General features: G+C 47.3%; 1 protein-coding gene across 2 annotated transcripts in view; it reads right to left on the reverse strand.

Moving 5' to 3' along the window:
- LAMA3 (laminin subunit alpha 3) overlaps nt 1-22,507 on the reverse strand; it is a 226,015-nt gene that overhangs the window by 70,706 nt on the left and 132,802 nt on the right. Inside the window, exons 33-39 of one of the 2 annotated variants that reach the window (XM_084779751.1) lie at nt 15,656-15,800; nt 14,902-15,042; nt 12,073-12,234; nt 9,344-9,442; nt 7,039-7,122; nt 4,538-4,768; nt 774-887 (exon numbers count right to left, since the gene is read on the reverse strand). In XM_084779751.1, coding sequence (XP_084635877.1) covers nt 774-887; nt 4,538-4,768; nt 7,039-7,122; nt 9,344-9,442; nt 12,073-12,234; nt 14,902-15,042; nt 15,656-15,800 — 976 coding nt within the window. Of the gene's footprint in view, nt 1-773; nt 888-3,532; nt 3,817-4,537; nt 4,769-7,038; nt 7,123-9,343; nt 9,443-12,072; nt 12,235-14,901; nt 15,043-15,655; nt 15,801-22,507 lie in introns of those variants that run through there. The other variant, XM_084779752.1, reaches the window with a different exon arrangement.

Raw genomic sequence — 22,507 nt, forward strand, 5'->3', positions numbered from 1 at the left:
AGGGAGAGGCCCTGCTTGAGAAGGACTGGGAGGTGTGGCTGGTTGTGGGAGGAAGTGTGTCACTGATGGTTGGCTTTGAGGTTTCAAATGCCTGCATGAGGCCCAGTGCTGCTTTCTGCCTGCCAATGGATCAGGATGCGGAACTCTGAGGTACTGCTCGAGCGCCTGGCATGTCCCCACCATGATGATGATGGACTGAGCCTCTGAAGCTATAAGCCAGCCCCAATCAAACGCCTTCTCTTATAAGCGTTTTCATGGCCATGGTGTCTCTTCACAGCAATAGAACGGTGGTGACTAGGACAACTTCTGGTCTTCCTGCCTCCGCCAGAGGGAGGCTGGGATTGCAGGCTGCTGCATGCGGTGCTGGGGGTCAAAGGCACAGTCCACTCTGCCAACCGAGTCCCATCCTCAACACCAAGTGACAGCCATGTCACCCCAATAAAAATGAGGCCCCAAGTGACAACTCAGACTTATTATATCTAGGCAGGAGTTAAGCTGCATGATCCACCTATTAATATCATTTAATGAGGCAGAAATCATAGGAGCTAAGGAACCTCATAACTGTTCAGACTTGGCCTCTCATCAGAGGGTGCTTGTTACAATGGAGGCAAAGGTGAAGTGTAAATATCTAATTCTGCCAGATGACTCAGAAGCCCCTTCCACGGCCACAGCAGTCTCTGTTTAGAGCCTTATGGGGTAAGGAACATTGACATCCCAGGGAAAGTGGAGGAACAGATTGCCTGCTGGCAGCAGCAAACTACCAATTTACTCACAGTGCACATGCCCGAGCCATCCTGGCAGCGATTTGAATGTCCGTTGCAATTGCAGGGAACACACCTTCCCGCGGGCAAGCTTTTGTTGTCCCGATAGTATCCAGGGCGACAATTCTATTTTTTCAAACAAACAAAAAAAATTAATCAATACAAAGAAAAGAGAAGAATTACTTTTCAAACCCGTCACGACTCTGACTGTGAAGAAATGAGGGTTTAAAAATATTTCTCCAGGCGCTGTGTGGATCTCTGATACCAACCATCAAGTGGCTTGGTTGCTTTTTGGTCAGATTGTGCTGTGTCTTTGCTCTGGTGGGAATGGAAGCTAATAGAGAAAGGAGACGTGGGCAGGGGCCCCTCTCCACGTACTGGCTGTCTCAAGGGCTGAGCAGCTGGGAGGGTGGGAATAAACCAGATCAGGATTCCAGTTCCTCCTTGGGTAGACAGCCAAGACAAATAACCCAAGTTCAAGATTCTCCTGATAGCTATCCCCTCCCCCAGTGTGGGTTCAGGCCATGGGAGGAGGAGGGTGGGGTGGCCACAGTCTACTCAACAGTGGCACAAAGACTGGAGTCATCACGGTGACACTCACTAACCAGTGGTCACCAGGGAGCCTGTGCAGAAGGGAGGTGTTGAGTTCACTGTTCATATGAATTTGCCCATTGTGAATACAGACACCCGGCCTGAGAGAGTCTCCAGGTTTGCTCTTGTTTGGGGTTCAATATTTCATCAGTCAATTCTATCTCCAGTCCACTGTCTCCCTCCACTGTAATAACATGGGCTACTGGCTTGTATCTGAATAAAAAGAGTCAAGATTTTTTATCATGAGCATATGTCTTATTTACACAGTTCTGGGCTGGTCTGGTCATGGTGGCATGCTTTTAATCCCAGCACTCAAGAGGCAGAGGCAGGTGGATTTCTGTGAGTTCGAGGCCAGCCTGGTCTACAAAGTGAGTCTAGGACAACCAAGGCTACACAGGGAAACCCTGTCTCGAAAAACAAAACAAAACAAACAAACAAACAAACAAAAGATTCTGTTAAGAACCTTCCAACAGGCCTTTAATCCCAGCACTTGGAAGACAGAGGCAGGAGGATTTCTATGAGTTCCAGGCCAGCCATAGCTACAGAGCAAAACTCTATCTCAAAAAAAAAAAAAAATTCAACAAATAAAAAAAAAACTGTGACTTGATTCTTACAACATTCAGTAAAATCTTTTAGAGTTCTGCAGGCCTTTAAGTAGGATTACAGGTCGATGAGGTCTTTATTTTGGCGGATTAAAGCTGGACATTTCCCCTGGTTTGCTGCTCCGATTTCCCAGATCCCCATCTTTAAAGCACCAGGAAGGATTAATATCTCAACCTATCTCATTGTCCCAAGCAGCATATACGTCAGTAAGACCATGAAATGACAGTCAAGGGAAACCTTGAATAAACAGGCCAGTCTTCTCACTGATGTGCACAGAGGAATCTGCACACGGACAGCGGGAGAAAGTGTGGGAGTCGTGTGCCAGCCAGGAACTCCTACAGATCACACATGCAGCAGAACAAAGTGTCTAATACAATGCTCCTTTAAGGACTAGGGGCCACGTTTAGACAAAGGGACAGGCTGAAAATATTTGTATGCACTCTATATGAATAGGCTTGTCTAAAGGAGAATTAAAGAATGAAAGGAATGTTTGCTGATAGCCCAGCTGTGAGACCATCTGAAGGAAATCCAGCCAGGGACAGTGTGGTCACATCTGCAACAGGCCAGCGGCAGTATTACCTGCCAATGCTTTACAGTTAACACCATATATCCTGTCACTTGCTCAAAAATAATTATATTTGGTAAGGGACAAATTATTTAAATGAACAAACAGTTGATGGCACCATGCTTGGACAAAAAGCCTTAATTAAGCCTTCTTTGGGAAAGAGCAGCTCAAAAATCACCCGCCTTAATGCGCCTTTAATTACAAGCAGGAAAAATGCTCTGCCCAAGTTCTTGTTCACGTGACTTGGACTGCTTGCCAGTGACTCAGTTGTAAGCATTCCGTGCCTCCATAAAGCAAGTGAACACATTTTACCGAAGTATTCAAATTCTATGCAAGACTTGCTCCTAATCAAAATGAATGTGTCCATCAACAAAGAGGCTTTATAAGTGGTAAAGTTTTACAGTCTTTTTTTTTTTAAGGATAAAATTTCCAGAAATATTTTCTATTGTAGATGATAAAGCCATGCCCCATCCACTTTCCAGGTCTATTTCAGGAGCCACAGGCTCTATTTCTCTGTAGCAGTCAAGGCTTGCAAGAGGTGAGCAGCGTTTATGAATGTTTCATGCCTGGCAGATTGCAGTGTGTCTATGGGGCACTACACAAACTTTGATTGCTTTTCTTAGCCTCGACTGTTATTGTTTCTCATGTTTTACTTTGTGGGTAAATTTTCTTCCAAGTGAAACTTGCAAGCCTCCAGGCAATAGTTTCTTGTCCTAGGCTTGAGCTAGTCCCTGAAGGGCACAGAGTTTCATGGTACAGCAGTAGTCCACAAGCATCTAAGCTCTAGGCTCTCTAGGCATTCCAAGGTGGGTTGAAGTTTATGGGGCTTGTGGTTAATAGCTCAGGAGAGCAATCTGCCAGGTACTGCAATAAAACCTGCCAGTCACAGCAACCAGGAAGCCACCTGCCCCTCCCCCAGACCACCCATCTATTCCTTAATAACCCTAACTCAAAACAGCACCAGGCTGGACACATTTTCCCACCCCAAACCGAAGTTTAAAAGGCGCATTACCTGGCTGGGTCTAAGCTCCATAAAACTTGCTTGCAGATGATTTTGACCTGGGCGCTGAAGAAACGCTACCCTTTGCTGCTCTGAGCCATACCCCAGGCACTGGCCCAGGGCTGCCCCAAAGATCCACAGCCATCCTGTGCTCCAGGCTGACCACCTCACTGCAGGGGGCATCCCGATCCCTGGGTGTCCTGCCGGGCTCCAAGCAAGCCGCCGAGTTCTTTCTCTTATACCTGCCCTTCCTGCTCAGTGCCTGGGCCTGCCTGACTCAGGGAAAGAAGGCTGTCTGCAGCTGGGGGCCCCACCTTTAAACTTCACACATGAGTCAGCCTACACAGGGAGAGCGAGGAGCACATAACAGTTCCGCAGGTGAGTGCAGCGCTCTGTAATTCCTGGGAGGGAGGGCAGACGTCACCTCCTACCCACCTGGCCCTGCAGACAGCGCCAGACAATTAGACCAGCTGTAAATCACAGGCTGAGTCAATGCAGGAGCCCACACCCTGGCCACAAGGGTGCTGACCCACCTCTTTTCCTTGGGCTATCTATTTTGTATTTAAATCAGTCAGAAAAGAGATGGATGGAAGGCATAACCTATGATTTTAATCATGTGAGGATAATTTTAAACAACTTGGACCTGCTAAGAGGTGGAAAATGGGAGTGAGAGTTTTGCCTTCCATGTCCAGGACTTAACTCCACTTGGATGGCAGGGTAGCAGGAAGGAGGCTAGGAAAAGACAAGGCACAAACACCGAGCCTGCCTACCTATGGCTTCTACATCTGTGGCGTGCCCATGGTCTCCTGTGAATAGCAAGACACTGTGATTTCTCCTTACATTTTGAGTCCCTGAAGGTAGTCAGGGAAGGATGTTAGATCTGGCCCAGCACTGTTGCATGATGGGTAGAGAGAGCCCTAAGCATGCAGCACAGCTGGACAGCAGCCAGGAAAAGCCAGACACAGATAGGGGGCCCCCAAGGAAGTGGGGAATACCGTGGCTGGGAAAATTTCCTACCTGACATGAGTCACCTGTGTAGTCAGCGGGACAGGCACACATCTCCACAAGATGAGCCCTGGGTCCGCTTCCCAGAGCAGAGGACTCCTCTAGCCCCACCTCACCCAAGGTGAGCCGCTGTGTCTCCGTGAAGTGGAGGCCCCGGATGTACAGCCCGTCCAGTCCGGACAGCACAGTCATGAGCTCCTCCCGGGACACGGGGGCACTGCTGCCTGCATGTCTGAAGTTTCCCTGCACAGGCAAATGGAGAGTTTTCTTTAGGCAAGGTCTCTTCCAGAGAGAAAAGCCCTGGAACGGATCAAACCGAAGACAGTTGGCATGTGTAAGGGAAAAAGACTCAAAGGAAGTAAGATGGGGGTCCTTCCTGGAGCACAGTCACACCAGTGCCACACCTCTGTAAGGACACTTTCATCCAGGGAAATAAAAAGTCAGTGAAGAAGACGCAGGAAGCAAGAGTGGCTGAATCAGGCAGTGCTAGCTAAAGGGGACAGCAAGCACAATCTTTTCTCATGAACACATTTGTTTTATTGATTTGCTACTTTTTTTCACTTGCTTATTTTGTTTTTGCTTTTTTTTTTTGAGAGGTTGTTTGTTTTGGGTGTGTTTTGTTTTTTCTTTTTGAGACAGAGTCCAGCTAAGTAGCCTAGGCTGGCCTGGAGCTTAGTATGTAGCCCAGGCTAGCCCGGTGTTTACGATTCTCTTTCCCATAGCCTCCAAATGATACCAGCGTGAGATGCTATTCACGACTCTTCATATTATAATAGACATATGTGATTTTATTATTAAAACCACGTGGAATGAAATGAGCTATCGTATTTGCCTTAATTACAGATTCCTGTAGCATAGTGGTCTGAGTTATGAGCACAACATTTCACAAGTCTGAGAACTCTGTCATGGGTAGAGACAGAAACTCTGTTCAGACCCCATCCACCCACAGGAAAGCACAGCCTTCTTTGTATAGCTGGACCATCTTAGGGGGCCTCATATCAGTGGCCTCACATCCTGTGTGCTTTTTGTGACTGGGTACTTTTTGAAAAGAAGTTATTTAGCAATGGATTTTCTGCTCATAGGCCAGATCACTATGCTAAATCTTTTTTGCATGTAATTTTGCACACAATTATTTGCTGCATTGTGTTTCTTTTGCTTTGTAATTTTTCCCACTTTGTGTGGTGTATGTGCGTGAGTGCATGTGTGCTAGAGCAAGCATAGAGCCCAGAGGGCAATTTGCAGGAGCTAGCCCTCTCCCTCCAGCATGTGGATCCCCGGTATTGAACTTGGGCCCTCAGGCTTACTGACAGGTGCCTTTATCTGCTGAGCCATTTTTCCAGTCCACCACCTGTTGACCACGGCGTTCGTGTTACTGAGGACTACTTGCATGTGACGGGTTGGTGCTTTGGCAGTTCTCTGCCTTTGTCTTTCTGCTCGTGAATCAGAACACGTTTGTGTGCACCCATCCCATCCATCCTACTTAGAGCTTGAGGGTTTGGTACTGATACGTTAGTGATTCTCATTGGCTTTGGGAAATGGTTGCTTATTCGAATATTTTCCTGTCTCTTTCTGGAGTCTTCATTAGACACGTTGGTGCACTTGGGTTCCTTCAAGCTCACATGTGCCCCCCAAAGAGGATATAAACAAAACTGTGTGAGCATCAAACACTCTATGGTATGCTACATTCTGGATTATGTGTAGGAGTGTGGACTTTGGGCATAACAAATTGTAGTAGCCAGCTGAAACAAGAAATCTAGTTTGTCATGGTTCTGGAAGTTCCAAATCCCACAGTAAGGTGCGGGCTGCATCTGGAGGCTCTTCCTGACTTGTAGGTGGCCATTTTCATCACATCCGCACATGGTGAAAAGAAAGCAACCTCTCTGATGTGTCTTTCGTATGCTGGTTCATTCTAATGATTTATCCTTGTGTATGTGGCAGGTCTGCAGGTGCATGTACATGCATGAAGGTGTGAATGGAGAGTAGAAACCACGACAGAACATGAACTCTGTGGTTTCTCTGGGCATGAGGGATGGCTCAGTGGGTAAGAGACAGAGACAGGAGGAGCCCCTGGGCTTGCTGACTAGCCTACCTGGAAAGTTTCAAGCCAACGAGAAGACTTTTTTTAGACAAAGGGAAATAGAACCTAAGGAATTGTAGCTGAGGTTGTACTCTGGCCCCCACACACATGCGCACGTGCACACACACACACACACATACACACACACACACACACACACACACACACACACACACACACCCCATGGGAAATATTTGTAAGAGAGTATATAAACAAAACCATGTAAGCATCAAACACTCAATGACATACTATATTATAAATTATAGGTTGGGGTTTTGCAGTGTGTGTGTGTGTGTGTGTGTGTGTGTGTGTGTGTGTGTGTATATATTTTGCATCCTTAAAATATTTTTAAGTAAGTGAAAATCCTGACTAAAAGAAATAAAACACAGAAAAAAAAAAGGATCATCAAAGATGTCTTCTGGGTCTCTTCTTTTACCTCAACCACTTGCACCTTCCCATGATGCACCCTGTCTGGCCGAGGGTCACTGGGCTCCTTGTGGACAATGGACATGTGCTGGCCCTGTTTAAATGGAAGCAGGAGTCATTAGTGCCACAGCTGGGATGCTTCGGGATTCATGGTGATATCACAACAGATTCCCATGTGTGTCTTACGGTATATGAAATAGCTGCCCCTAAACAGCTCAGAACTGACTGGGTTAGTGACACAGAAACAGGTAAGCAGTAGCTAATATGGGACATTTCCATAAAAATAAAAACTACCTTGATAAGAAGTGATTTTAAAATATGGAGACAAAATACAAGCTGGAGAGATAAACGAGTATTGGTTAGGAGCACTGGCTGCTCTTCCAGAGAGCCTAAGTTCAATTCCTAGTATCCCTATGGAGGTCCACAACCATCTATAATTTCAGTCCCGGGGCTGAAACTGATGCTTTCTCTTTTGCACAGGCAGACATGCAGATGAAACACTCACACATAATAAATAAATAAATAAATAAATAAATAAATAAATAAATGTTTTAAAAGATGGAGAAAAGCAGTCACTTGGTCATTCTTTGTAGTAAATGCAGGAAATACATTTCACAGCTGCCAAGAGGACCATGCTTGCGAGGTAGATTTCTGTAGAGGGCAGGGATGATGGAAGGGTCCACTGAGCCTGGCTTTGAAGCTGGTGTGCTCAACACACCAAAAGAAGAGAAAGCTTATGCACGAAGCCTTGGGCCCAGGACTCTGGCCCTGCTCCTGTGGGGTCTGGCCTCCACTCAGCTGCCTCTGTTCCAGCCCATCTGTTGGGGGCTTTCACAGGACTGCACAGGCGAGTCCATGGCCTGCGTTAGCAGCCCCACCCCAAGTCATACACCACAGCCCAGCTGCTCTGTGTCGGTTCCAAACCCTGAGGCAGTCTGCTCATGAAGGCAGAGCATTATCTAGATCACAGGCTCCTTCAAACCTTAATCTCAGCAGCATGCCCCAAAGGCTCTTAATTACAGTGGTTTAAAATAAAGCAATAAAAAAATTTCTGTGAGCCTAAATGATTTCCATGTCTGAAGGTAAAACTAAGGGGGAATTTTGATCCTTACCTCCCAGAGCATTCCAAGACTACACACAATTAAGTCCTGTGCAGTAAAAATTACATACAGCGGTGGCTTCAGCTATGAGAAGTGCTGTAGGGAACAAAGCTGAAACACCGCCCTTCTGGGACACTATTCTTGTCACAACAACTTTTCTTTATGCAATTCTAAAATCTTTGTTGCTTAATTTCACAATGTTTTGCTGAGGTTCCTTTGAGTTTTTACAATCCAATACACTGGTTTACTAGCTAAAGCAAAATACGGCTCAGCAGTGCTTGAACACAAAGATCTACCAGGCATGTGGGGCCCTCTGCTGTGAGGAGGTGTGTGGGGCTTGCTGCTCTCCATTTATAGTGCATGGTGCAGAGAAACCTTCTAAGAAGCTGGCATTGTTGGCACCACCATAGCATCTAATGCAGAAATGGCAGCAGGGATGGAGCTCCAGAGTACTTGCATGGCAAATGTGAACCTCCAGCCCTGCTTCCAAACTAAGCAGAAATAGAGCCAGCTTCAGAGCAGGGCTCCCTAACTCACACTCCAGAGATTTTGTCCTGTACTGCAGGGCTGCCATGAAGAAGGTGCTCAAAATCATTTTATGACTAAAATTGAAAGATAAAAACCATAATAAATCATGATGCAGTTTCAAGGGTGAAATACAGCTACATCCATGGGGAGGGAAAAGAGGAACCATTTTAGGCAGACGTGCCACGTGCTCTAAACTCCGGTGTCAGTGCCTTCAAACTATCAGACGTGAGTCATTCTAATATTCTGCACAGCCTAGTTCTGCTTGCTGCTTTCTGCTGCTCGGGCTATGCCTTAATACCTACAGTAAGCTGCACATCTGGCTGCTCCCTGCTGCTTGAGTTATGCCTTAATACCTACAGTGAGCTGCACATCCGGCTGCTCCCTGCTGCTCGGGCTATGCCTTAATACCTACAGTGAGCTGCACATCCGGCTGCTCCCTGCTGCTCGGGCTATGCCTTAATACCTACAGTGAGCTGCACATCCGGCTGCTCCCTGCTGCTCGGGCTATGCCTTAATACCTACAGTGAGCTGCACATCCGGCTGCTCCCTGCTGCTCAGGTTATGCCTTAATACCTACAGTGAGCTGCACATCCGGCTGCTCCCTGCTGCTCGGGCTATGCCTTAATACCTACAGTGAGCTGCACATCCGGCTGCTCCCTGCTGCTCGGGTTATGCCTTAATACCTACAGTGAGCTGCACGTCTGGCTGCTTTTCCAGAAGGATCATGTCTCCAGGTAAGCCAAAGGACTTGGCTTGGTAGGTGAGGTAGCCGCCATATGAGGACACCTGAAATGGGATGAACAGTATCAACGGTGTTGGAAATGATCAGGGTACATACCAAAGGTATTCCCTAGATGGGGGGCCTAACAGTGAGGCCTCCATCTCCTGCTCTCTAGATGGAGGCCTAAGAGTGAGGCCTTCGTCTCCTGCTGTCTAGATGGGGGGCCAGAGAGTGAGGCCTTCATCTCCCACTCTCTAGATAGAGGCCTGAAAGTGAGGCCTTTGCCTCCTGCTTTATGTCATTTTTAGATTCCTGAAAACCATTAACACAAACTTTTTTTCTTATAATTGAGAATGTAGGAGCTGAATAGATCACTCAGTTGTTATGGTCACTGGCTGCTCTTTCAGAAGACGTGGCTTCAATTCTCAGCACCCACATGGCAGCTCACAACTGTCTTTAACTCCAGTTCCTGAGGATCTGGTACCCTCATACATGCATACATGCAGTAAAACACCAATGCACATAAAAGAATTTTTTAAATTAAGAAAGTACACTTATTAAAAGAAAAAATAACAATCATACTGCAACAAATGAGATTTTTTCCTCCCATGATTACTAAATAAAAAGTTTTCTTAATCCAAGGAAATTCTAAAAATCTATTATTTAACTGGGAGAAATAGATATATCAGTTGCAAAATAAACCTCTAAATATAAAGTTTCCAAAAAAAAAAAGTCCTTGAAAGCAGATGGTGACTATTCCGTATGTTATTATAAATTTTGCTGGAGAGAGAAGCCATGGTCACTGCTATCTTGCAGGTATGGACTGGGATAGCACAGTGTGACCTTGGTGGCCACAGTGAATGTAGTTTTCTGTCAACTACTTCACCTCTGCTCCTGGCCTCTCTCACCTTTACAATCAGCTAGGAACGAGGGGGGGATGAGAGTGTGGCATGGGCAACATCACCTCACTGAGGACAAAGCACTGGTCCAAGTGAGAGCAGGGAGGCTGCTCTGGGATTCTAGTCCATAGAAGCTTCTCCTAGAACCTGCAGCCAGACGAAGACCGCCCCCCCCCCGGGCTGTGTTTACAGGGCCCAGACCCATTTCCAACGAGCATCTAGACATCTAGACTCATCTAGTTGATTTTAAACACTGTCCTTTTGATGGCTAGGGTGACTTTTAAAATGTGTGCAAGAATTCTGATAGTCCTCTTTAGAAGCTGTAGTAGCTTTAATTAGGAATGCTGCCCCCACCCCCCCAGGCTCCAGTTCAGACAAGTGGTCCTCTACTGTGCTGATCGGGAAGTTGTAGAGCTTTCAGGAGGTGCAGGCTCCCTAGGCATGGGCTCGGAGAGTTCACAGCCTTGCCCTACTACCAGTCTACTCTCTTCTTCGTCTGGGTGGTAGGAGATGCTCAGTTTCCTGCTCTACCCACCTGCTGCCATGCCTCTCTCACCATCACGGACTCTCCCTCAGGAACACCAAGACAAACTCTTTCTTGTCGGCATTGCTTTTGGTTGTGGTGCTTTATCGCAGTGACAGAAAAGTAACTGACACAAAAGCGAAGCTTCATTGCCCGTGAGTGTGGTGGGCTCAACTCAGTGACTCATAGCAAGTCAATGAGCACTCATCTTCCTCAGTTACTCTGCGGAAGCCAGCCACCATGCCACAAGGCTCTGTGAGGACACTTGGAGGGTCTCACGTGGTGGATATCTGAGGCTTCAAGCTGGAGACAGCAAGGGACAGAAGGCTACTAGCAACCATGACAGTGGCCTTAGCAAGTGGACCTTCTAGTTCCAAGATGACTAGCTATCTTGTCCGTAACCCCAGGGGAGACTCTGGGCCACTGACTCCTGGATCCCCCATCCATAGAAACTACACAACATAGTTACTTGTCACCTTAGACTCTTGCACAGCAACAAATAACCAACCAGCAAGAGGAGGTGAGGATTAGAAGGTGATAGGGAAGTGGATCACATAAGAAAAGCAGTGCTCTGTACATGAAAATGTCGAAACTCATACTTCTTCGTCCAGAATTAGAGATCTGGAGCCAACACTGAGTTGACTCACAGACACTGAGTTAATTCCCCAAAGACTGATAACTCGATCAGTTTTGTCCACAAAATGGAACCTCCATAAACACGCTGACATTTAAGCCATGCGCAATATGAAATGCCATCTGGTGAGCCAGGCCCTGTGAAACACACCCTTGCTCACATCTCCTATCCTGCTGAACTTCTCCACGGAGCCTGGACCTCCATTCTCAGATCATGGGCAGGCTCTTCTAGTAATCTTGTGAGTCACTTTTCAGCTTTTATTCTCTTGACAGGGAGCCTTTCTGCTTTAAAACAAAGACTCCTCAGCAGAGTATTTGGAAGCACCTGGTCCATTTGCAACAGATATTATTTAAATGGATCTATATTTCCCTAGAGGAGCATTCCTTGGCAGGAAGCACAAATTGAGAAAAATATCATGGAGGACTTCCTTTTCTGGAAACCTGTGTATGTGGGACACACCCATGTGAGGCGTCTTCGCAGCCCGCCGTGTGGTAGGAGGCAGGCATCATCCTTATTGCCTATCTTCATTTCTACACATTAGTTACCTAAGCTTCCAGATGCTTCCTCCCAGACCTCTGGGAAGTGATAGTTGAGCAGCGAGGCCACAGAGGGCTCAGAAGAACATCAGACCATCGTTACCTTGTCCCCTAGGTAGGATAGAGGTGCCACCCAGGATGCACCGTGCAGTGATGGCGGTAGCTCCTGCAGATCTGCAACCATGCTGTTGCTGCCCGGGTTGAAGGACACAGGGACATCAACACCGTCTGCTGTCTCCAGACGCCAGCCCATCATGTCTACAAACTAGAGCGCAGCAATTATGGCTTTTAGAGTGACTGTCTACACAGTTATCACGGCAAGACTTGCCACCTAGACTCAAAGATTTCCTTTATGCATCTTTTTTTTTTTTACACTAAGGATTAAATCCATGTAGTGTAGAGTTTACCACTGAGCCACAGCGAGCCCCAGTCATCTCACCATGAGCATGCCTTCACTGGGATCCTGATGACAAGGCTGACACCCAAATCTGCTCCTGTCTGACCCATCATGACCAGAAGGCATGTGACCATATGGATGTGGGCTTTATCTTTGCATGTTAGCACATACCTTGGTTCTTGATATGTATTAGTTAGTTACTCTTTGTTCAAATAATCAAAAGCCAAGTGTATGAGTAATAAAGGCTGCAGGCACCTCTGAAAGGCGAGTCCCAGGGCTGCAGGGATGGCGCAGTGGTCAAGAGCAGTGCTGTTCGTGCAGAGGAACTGGCACCCACATTGGGTGGCTCACAGTGACCTGAAACTTCAGTGCCAGGGTGTTGGCAGGCTCTTCTGCCCTCTGAGGCACATGCACGTGTATGTGCCCACATGTATGACCTACACACACATACATGTGGCATATACACACATAATAAGTAAATCTTTCTTTAAAAGGATGATGTCCCCATGAAGAGGGTGTGGGAGGAACTCAGGGCCCGTCCCTCTCATTGATGAGCTACTCCTTGTGGGTAGATTCATGAAGGGGGAATCACTGCCTTCAGTGGCGCAACCACTGCTCGCTCCATCCTGCTCTCAACGATCATACAGATGACCACAGTAAACTAAATGGGCAACAAAACCAAACCAAGGGTCATTGGTCTGGGGATAAAGTTGTCTGGCTCCATGAGGGGTGGGAAGGGAGACTACAGAGCAAATTTACAAACTAAGCTGTCCTCCACCTTCCAGCCTGCTCTCCATTCAGGAAGCGGCAAAATGTATAGGACAATATTGCACAAAAACAATGTGCACGCTGCTACTGCTGCCTGGACAGACAAGGTTGATGAAAGCTTTAGTTCTAGGAAGTTAGCTTTTAAAAGCAGGCAGAGATGGCTAGAGGGATGGCTCCACTGGCACACACACACACACACGCGCACGCGCACGCGCGCGCGCGCACACACACACACACACACACACACACACACGAGAACCTGAGTCTGATCTCTAAGAACTCACATAAAAAAGCTAGGTGGGGTGGCACACACCCACAGCCCCAGTGTTTGGGAAGTGAAGATAGGGGGATACCAGTCAGTCCAGCCTTGGCAACATCCAGGTCAGTGAGGAGCTATCTCAGACACTGAAAAGGAGATTACAGAGGGAGAGACTTCACATTGACCTCTGACTTCAACATGCATATGCATGCACCCTTTCCTGAGTACACACACACACACACACACACACACACACACACACACACACACACACTCATGCATGCTATACAAAGTAAACAAATTTATAATGTGATAAAACATTTGAAAAAGAAATTAAAACAGGAAGAATATAAAAAGAGAATTAAGAATGTGTTATGTCTATGATAACAACCTGTGCCGCGAGGCTGGCGGAGCAGCATGGAGACTAAAGTGCTTGCCGCACATGCGCGAGGACCAGAGTTTGAAGCCCTAGAACACATGTAAATTCTGGGCGGGCAGGGCAGCTCACCTGTAATCCCAAGCCTTGTGTGTGTGTGTGTGGGGGGGGGGGAGTAGACATGCCATAGGTCCAGAGCCATCTGGCTGCGTGGAGCAGCAGCACTGGCAAGCTCCAGCTTCAGAGAGAGAGCCCACGCTATCAAAGCACCAGCATCAACATCTGGCCCGCACATGCATGCAAGCTCATCTGCACACATGCAAACCCTGCTCTGTATGCTTTCGAGATGCTGATTACCGTGCCCCACACACACACACCCCCACCCCCGCCGACCAGTTAGCCTCACCATGGGAACTGGAGACACAGAGAGACCACCAGCGGGTACGTAGAAGGGTAGAGCTTTCAACCCATCCCTAACTGTCCTGTTGGTCAATTGCCAGGCAATTACCAATAGATAATGATTTAACCAATCATGCGAGCATAATGGGAGCTCTATAAAGTCAATAAATGGTATTTTTGGAGAGCTCCTCAGAGCTGGGAGGCCTCAAGGAAGTGATGTGTCATAACAATACGGAGACAGGAGTGAGTGCGTGTGGAGCTTCTGGCCCGTCCCCTGCAGGCCTGTCTATCCAGATGTCCGTCTGGACAGTTTATCATCTTTTACAAGCCAACAGATTCTATCATTGAGTGAGTGTCTCTGGGCATCTTTTACATCCCAAATCCTGTCCTAGGCCCTGATATCTGTTAAGGAGCTCACATTCTACTGACCGAGGAAAGAAAAGACAGTTATGGAGAAGTCAAGGGTAACAATACAGGAAATGACCAGGATGAGCTATTTTATGAGGAGCGGTGAGAGTCATACTGAGCACGTGCCACTTGATCGTAGACCTGAATAATCTGAGAAAGAGTCACAATGGTCTATGGGGAAAGTGCTGCAGGCCAAGGGGCAGTGAGGGCAATACTACCGATGTGAATCATCAGCACTCAAAAGCACACCAACGGTCCTGCCAATTCCCTTGTTACGTCACTTACAGATACGGACCAAGAACCCAAAGAGCAAGCCCTCACGTACCTTGGCTCTCCGCTTCTGTGAACTCTGACAGCCAGTGCTCACCCCAAAACAGAAGCACCTGGTGCAACCCTTTGGGTTCGCACCGTCCAAGAAGAACGATCCTTCTCGACACACTTGGCATTCTGGGCCTTCCACGTTTTCCTGGTGAAGCAAAACACGAAGACTGGGTCCTGGAAGACACTTCAGATCTTAAAAGTCCCAGAAGCCTTCACTCCAAATACTTTAAGAAACCATTTCTCCTCCCCACCCTGAATCCCTCCTCCTGAAGCTAGCTCCTGCCCTGGAAGCCTCCCATTGGAACCCCTCCCTCAACTCCACCTTGCTCACAGTCCAGCCACACCCTCTCCTTCTCGGGCACCTGGCTTAGGAGACATGCACAGAGGCAGCACCACGGGGATGGCCAGCAGAAGGAGAGCAATTGGCTCCGCTTCCTGTGCTAGGATGCGAATCCCACCTGCAGCGCGGAGGATAATCTTGGGTCTTATGCAGGAACAAATTACAAGGATACCTTGGACCTCTCAATGCTTTCGAAAACAGTTCATGTTTATTTTTCTGGGAAGGCTTTATCCTCATCAGCCAATTATCACAGGGAGTGGGGAAGGGGTCTGCAGCCTTTCCGAAGGACGAGAAGGAGCTTTCCTTCAATTATGCCAACGAAGGGAGTCAATATGTACAAAGTGCTGCACGCATCACAGAACTGCATCATGGGTCAGTTCCCCTGAAGGACTCCCAGGCATCACACGGCCTGTCTTACCTTGCATATACAAGCCCCAGTCCCTGGGTCACACACTTCAGGCTCAGTCCCATCTCTGTTACAAGTGCAGGGAACACACTGAGGGAACCGGTGGAAACCAGGAGCACACTTGTCACACTGCTGCCCCGTGATTCTAGGCTGGCACCTGTTCAGGAATGAAGGAAACAAAGCTCTCCATCATTGCTCTGCGCACAGTTCTGAAAGGCCTCCCTGTGTGGTGACAGAACAGTCACTGCAAGAAGCCAGTTACACAGACACGGTGGCTGAGTGTGGCTGCTGAAATCCACTGAAAGGGTGAGGTTATGAACTAGAAAAGAGTATTCACAAAAGGTGATGATGACCACCATGGATGACCACCATGGATGACCTCCATAGATCCTGTGACCCCTGGATCAGGATCCTTGCTAATGGTTGGGAGGTGCAAAGATGAATAACGCCACTCCCCAGAAAGCCCACATGGGAACAGGACACACGGGGTCTAACCAGACTTCAGGGGAATAGCAGCCCGTCCAGAACAAAAGAGTTACCAGCTTCCCTGGGGAAGGTGGTACCTGGGCTGCTGCTTCAGAAGGGGCACAGTACGGAGGCCGGAAAGCACATGTTTGGTACCAAAGAGCTGAAGCTCAAACAGAGAATATCAGATGTCAGGTCTGACAAGCTAGGCTGGAGCTCAATGGTGCCAAGGAGGTGTAAGCCCCTGTCCTGTACACAATAGCACTGTTGTTAAGAACAGTGCACTGAAGGCAAACTGGCTAGGGTTCTCTACTGGCTGGTTTTGTGTCAACTTGACACAGGGTAGAGTCATCAGAGGGGAAGGAGCCACGGTTGTAGAAATGCCTCCATGAGATCCAGCTGTAAAGCGTTTTCTTCGCTAGTGACCAGTGAGGGCCTAGGTCATGAGGGAGGGGTGGTGGTGCCCCTGGGCTGGTAGTCCTGGGTTCTATAAGAAAACAAGGAAAAAATAGGCAGTAAACCTCGAACCCCTACCCAGACTAGCCGATGGACATTCTCCACTGTTGAGTGGAGAAGGAGATCTAACTTTCACACAAACTCTGGTGCCCCATATTTGAACATGTCCCTTGGATGGAGATACCTGGTGGCACTCAGAGGAAAGATAATAGGTCACCAAGGAGAGACTTGATACCGTATGAGCATATTCAGGGGGAGGAGGTCCCCCTCAGACACAGACATAGGGGAGGGGAGGGGAGTAGGGGGAAGTGGGAGGAAGTGGGAGGAAGGGGAGGGAAGTGGGAGGATACATGGGATGGATTAACAACTGAGATGTAATATGAATAAATTAATTTAAAAAAAAAGAAAACAGACTGCGCAAGCTAGCAGGCATCACCCCTCCATGGCCTCTGCATCAGTTCCTGCCTCTCGGTTCCTGCCCTGTTTGAATTCCTGTCCTGACTTCCTTTGGTGATGAACAGCACGGTAGACCTGTAAGCTAGATAAACCGTTTCCTCCTCAAGTTGCTTTTTGGTTATAGTGTTTTATCATGGAAATAGAAACCCTAACCAAGACATATTCTAACCGGGTGTCATTTATGAAATGTCTTGTCTTTACAAGTTGCTGAACGTTTGCTAGTCTGCAGGAATGCATGCAAATGCCTGTGTGGCTACTCCCAAGCCAGGTATTGCGTGATGAAGAGGTGCCCTAGGAGAGGGTGTGGCTGGACTGTGAGGAAGGTGGAGTTGAGGGAGGGGTTCCGATGGTAGGCTTCCAGGTCAGAAGAGGGACTCTGGGTGGGGAAGAGAAATGGTTAAAAGTATTTTGAGTCAAGGCTTCTGGGACTTTTAGCATCTTCTGTGAGACATGGAAGAAGAGAAGATGAAGAAGAGTCCTCAGTTTCCTGCTCAGTGGTAGGATGGATCCCAGAGCCCCATGGAGGCCAAGGAAAAAAGTGATCAGTGAGTAGCTGCATGTGGACAGGAAGTGGCCAAGGGAAGCAGAGGGCAAGAGGAGCCACCTGAGGCAAGTTCATAGGACATGGACCAGCAAGCACCTTGCATACCCTGGAGTGTCTGTGTGATGGTAGCACAGGCCAAGAAGAGCACAGGGCCACATGCACCCGGCACACCAGAGAAGGTGAGGGCAGTGTCACCAGTAAGGCCAGCTGAGAAGCCCAAGTTCAGGTCAGTTCCTCAGGCATGGCTAGTTCACATCCTCACTGTCGGATATTACATGGTTTCAGAAGGAAGGAACTTCCCTGAAGACTACAGCTTGGCCATTGTAAGTGTGGCGTGAGGGGCGCCCAGAACCACACAGGCAGAATTCATAAACATTCTGCTTGAAGCTGTCACTCTAGTGCAGGGCATCAGAAAGTCTGAAAGGGGAGCAGGGATATGCTAGAGAAGCTGGATAAGCTATGGGCCATCTTACACACACACACACACACACACACACACACACACACACACACACACACACGCACACTGGGCCCTCCCCTATGCCCCACTCCACAAACTGAGGCACAGGAGCTCAAAACGTGGACCTGTAGGGTCACTTCAGATTCACATTCAAATATGGAGGATCGGAAAGATGACCTTAGAGCCGCGGGGCGACTTTGGAGATGCACCTTCTTACACTCGGTGGGTCCTTCCTCTGTTGGCATGGTAATGAGGAAAAAAGATGCTGCGTGAGGAAGAGGAGCAGTGCTGCTATTACAAAAGGATACCTTGTCCTAAGTCCAGGATGGTCCGTTTAGTGAACACGCAGGGTTCTGGCTCAAGGCTGCATTAACTGGACTTTGGTGCCAAAAAACTTGTACAGTGAACGCCTTAGTCTCGGATCAGATGTGGCTGAGTACTTCTGAACAAGAAAGCAATAAGCTTGCGGCCAAGCAACATACAAAAAAATGTCCACCTGTGCAGGTACTTGCAGCAGATAGAAACCACACCCCAAGATGTTAAATTGAGTTCCATCCTTTCCATAATGATCATAGTTTCCTTTCCTATGGCTATAAGACATCTCCACAAAAGCAACTTAAGGGAGAAAGAACGGGTTTGCTCTGGCTTATAGTGTGAAGGGAACCATCCCAATCCAGAAGACACAGTTTCAGCAGGGGGAGTCCTGGTGGCAGAAGCAGAGGCCTGGCTGGTCACATTGTATCCTCACGCCGGAAGCCTCCAGAGAGGTGGGGTTGGGCTATACACCTTCAAAGCCTATCTCTACCCACCCACTTCTTCCAGTAAATCTCCTAAATATTCCACAACCTTCCTGTGCAAATACAGGAGCCTGCAGGAAGACATTTCACATTCAGATCACCTTAGTATTAGAAACTGTAGGTCCATTCGGGTTCCATTCACAACAAGGTCCTATGCCAGACTTGGAGGAAGGTGGCCTGCTGATGGAATCACCAGCGTTATAGTCTGAGTTTGTTGGAAAAGGACGGCATGGTTGCATGTCGTAGCTAGGGCAGCTGTGGGAGGGGCTGGCTCCCTGCCTCTTTCTGTCTGTCTGTCTGTCTGTCTGTCTCTCTCTCTCTCTCTCTCTCTCTCTCTCTCTCTCTCTCTCTCTCTCTCTCTCTCTCTGGCCATCTCTGGATCTCTGTGTCTTTTTCTCTGTGTGTGTGTCTCTCTCTCTGCCTGTTGACTTCAGAACCCTAGTGAGCCGATGACATGGAAGGGATGGTGGACAACTGTGTCTGTCACACTGGGCCCAGTTCTTAAGTTCACCCAGCATGCACATGGCAGCTGAGTGCACAAGAATGGAGGGGAAAACACAAAATAGGAATCAGTTGGTAAGCAGAAATTTAAGAACCCAGATTCTATATTCCAGAGTAATGCACTATTTGCATCACTGAGCTGCTGGATCCTGTGTAAGATCAAGAAACCAAGAGTCTGGGGTGGTGTCATGACAACCAGAACAAAAAAGAAACTCCAAAATATCTTCTAAACCGATCTCAAGTTAGCCTGACCTTGTACATTTCTCCACAGAAATTCTTTGCAATCCAAGTTTGGCCTACACTGCGGATCCTACAGGATTGCGTTCACACTATCACCTGCAGAAACAGCAGGGCAGCTCCAAGGATGTGGGTCTATGAAGTCACCTCTGAGACAGTGGTGAGAAAGCATTTGCCCACATGCATGTGTCGGTGCCTGCAAGAATCTCGTAGGAGACCTGGTTCAGATGCCCTGGGGAGAATGCTGTCTTTTTGTTATTAAATACAATGGTTCCCTTCATATTATGGTTGCATCAAACTCCATTAATTCACTCATCTGAGAATTATTGATGGCTTCTATGTCACACATCTCTGTGTCAAGGGGCATTTCAGGGAGAGGGACGAGGTTGATCAAGCCACTTGACCTTAGCACAGTTTCACTGAAGACCTGGGGGTGTGAAAAATTAATAGCATAAGAAATAGGATGAATAAATATTAAGCTTGATTGTGTTAAAATGGTTGTACCATCTCTGTATTTTGTGGGTCTTACTCTTGTAGTGAAAATTCTGGTTTCTTTAAAAACCCAGTTATGCTGGGAATACGTATTTGTTTTAATCCCAGATGTGGGATATGTGGCTACTTCAGACTGTCCACAGCAGTTATGGATTTGTCTATGATTTGTCTTGTGCTCTAGGAGGGGCATGATTTTGCCAGCTAAAAATAGTTTAGGCTTGGCTTTCTGAAACTTTTGAGAGGGTATAAAAATGCTAGAGCCCCAAGAGAAGCAGAGGTTTCCCTCTCTGCTGCTGCTGCTGGTCCCTGTTGCTGCCTCAGCTGCTGCTGGTCCCTGTTGCTGCTGCTGCTTCTTGTAGCTGCTTTTGCAGGTTCCTGATTGTTGCAGGTTGCTAGGTTGCTGGATTTCTGGTTGCTGCTTGGAGATATCATAATGACGAAGATTGGACTTACACTAAGGAACTCGATTCCCCTAATCAGAAGGAAATAGCCTAATGATAATAATGCCCCCCAAACCTTCTTTCTTTCCTCCCCGGTATTGGGGGATTGGAAGGAATAGGGGTGGTGTAGGGAGATAGGAAAAAGAACCTAATAAAGTAGCCAAAACCCCGGCTACACATTCTTTCTGTGAGTTTTCAGTTCTAGGCATGACCAAACATTTAAATAAAGATTCTGATACGCAAAGGAATTGGAAACATGAATTTATCAGTATTGTCCCAAATTTCACGAACTAACAGTATTATGTACTAGTGACAGAACTCAGGAGGAAACAGAGGTTAAAACTTAGTATAATTGTGAGTTAGCATATTCCTATTAAACTAGGGATCCAGAGTCTACCCCAAAGAAATGTGTCAGGTCGGGATGACTCTCTCAGCCAGTTTAAGAGATGTTCAGACAGATTTCAGAGAGGAAGTTTCCCTTTTCTTCCCTGTTGTCATGGTACCAACCAGGCTCCTCTGGCTGGCTGCTTGCTTACTTGAATGAGTGAATAAATAAGTTTGAAGGAAGCCAACCAGGAGTGCATCAGCAGTGATCCAACATGAAGTGGTACAAAGACTGAGCGAGGGTGGTACCCAGGAGGGAGAACAGACCTGATGAGGACAGCCTGTACCTTGCCGGAAGTCTGCATGTGACTGGATGTAGTTTAAAATGAGTTTTAAAGTCTGAAATGTTGGTATCTTAAAAACAAGAAAGAAGCCGTATTTGTTAAGCAGGGGATTTTTAAGTCTAAGAGGTAAAACAATGGCTTGAAAGGCTTGCAAGGCGAGATGGTGATATGGGGGTCAGACTGACTTAGAATTTAGAAGTTAAAGGGTGATTTCATTAAAAGATCATAAAAGTATTATTTCACTGGGAGCTGTAGAGACGGCACAGTGGCTCTGAGCATTTACTGCTCTGTTGTAATTCCTGGAGTTCTGTTGCCAGCACTCACGTCATGTGGGTAACTCCAGCTCCCAGGGACCCCACACTCACTTCTGGCCTCTGAGGGCACCTGCACACACGTGTACATATACACATGCCAACACATACACATACACATAGACATACAAACAAATCAAATAAAAAATCTTTTCATTTATATGTGAGAGGACAGGAGCCCTTGGAGTTTGGGGACATGGTCCCCCTAAAGTAAAGCCAGTCAGAGAATCCAGGTGGGGTGATTTGCAGTGAAGATGGAATGATGGCCACTGAGGGTCAGGAGGGGTGTGTGTGACTGAGAGATGCTCAGGAGTAGAGTCGAGTAAGTGCAGGAGAAGGGACAGGTCTCAGGGAAACAGAACACAGAAAGAGGCAGGACAGACATGGCCCTAACAAATACTAGCAACACCTAATATTCACTGGGTGTTGAGAGTGTGTTTTAAGGATGTTTACACATGATATATAATTGTCTAATTATAAACACTATATATTATATAATATACATATTTATATATGCATATAATATATATTATATAGCACACACATATAGTACATATTACATATAACACATGTTATATACAATACATATATGTAATATATAGTATATAGTATAGCACACTGTATATTACATGTGTATATATTGTGTATGGATGCTCTGTGGGATAGAGCATTCCTATTTTACAGAAGAATAAAGGCCAGAGGAGAGCAGGAATTTGCTTAAGGTCACCAAACAGGGCGTGGTGAGGCAGGACACAACCTGCTGAAACTCAGACCACACAGCTCTTCACTGAGGACTGAGGATACGGGAACAGCCTGAGACAGATCATTCCAGGGAGGAGAGAGAGATGCCACAGGACATGAAGGACAACAGAAGGAGAACTCCCAGTGCCCACCTTCCCTGGTGACAACATTGCCTGGTGCCCCATTCCTATTATGGTTAGTCATCAAAGGAATTGCCTTCCCAAGTCACCAGGTCCTTCTGTCCCAAGAATGCCCAGTCTTTTCTGGGATTCTAACCTCCATCTTACCTGGGTGGT

Source organism: Acomys minous, assembly GCF_964271855.1.
Source record: "Acomys minous genome assembly, chromosome: 4".
NCBI lineage: Eukaryota > Metazoa > Chordata > Mammalia > Rodentia > Muridae > Acomys > Acomys minous.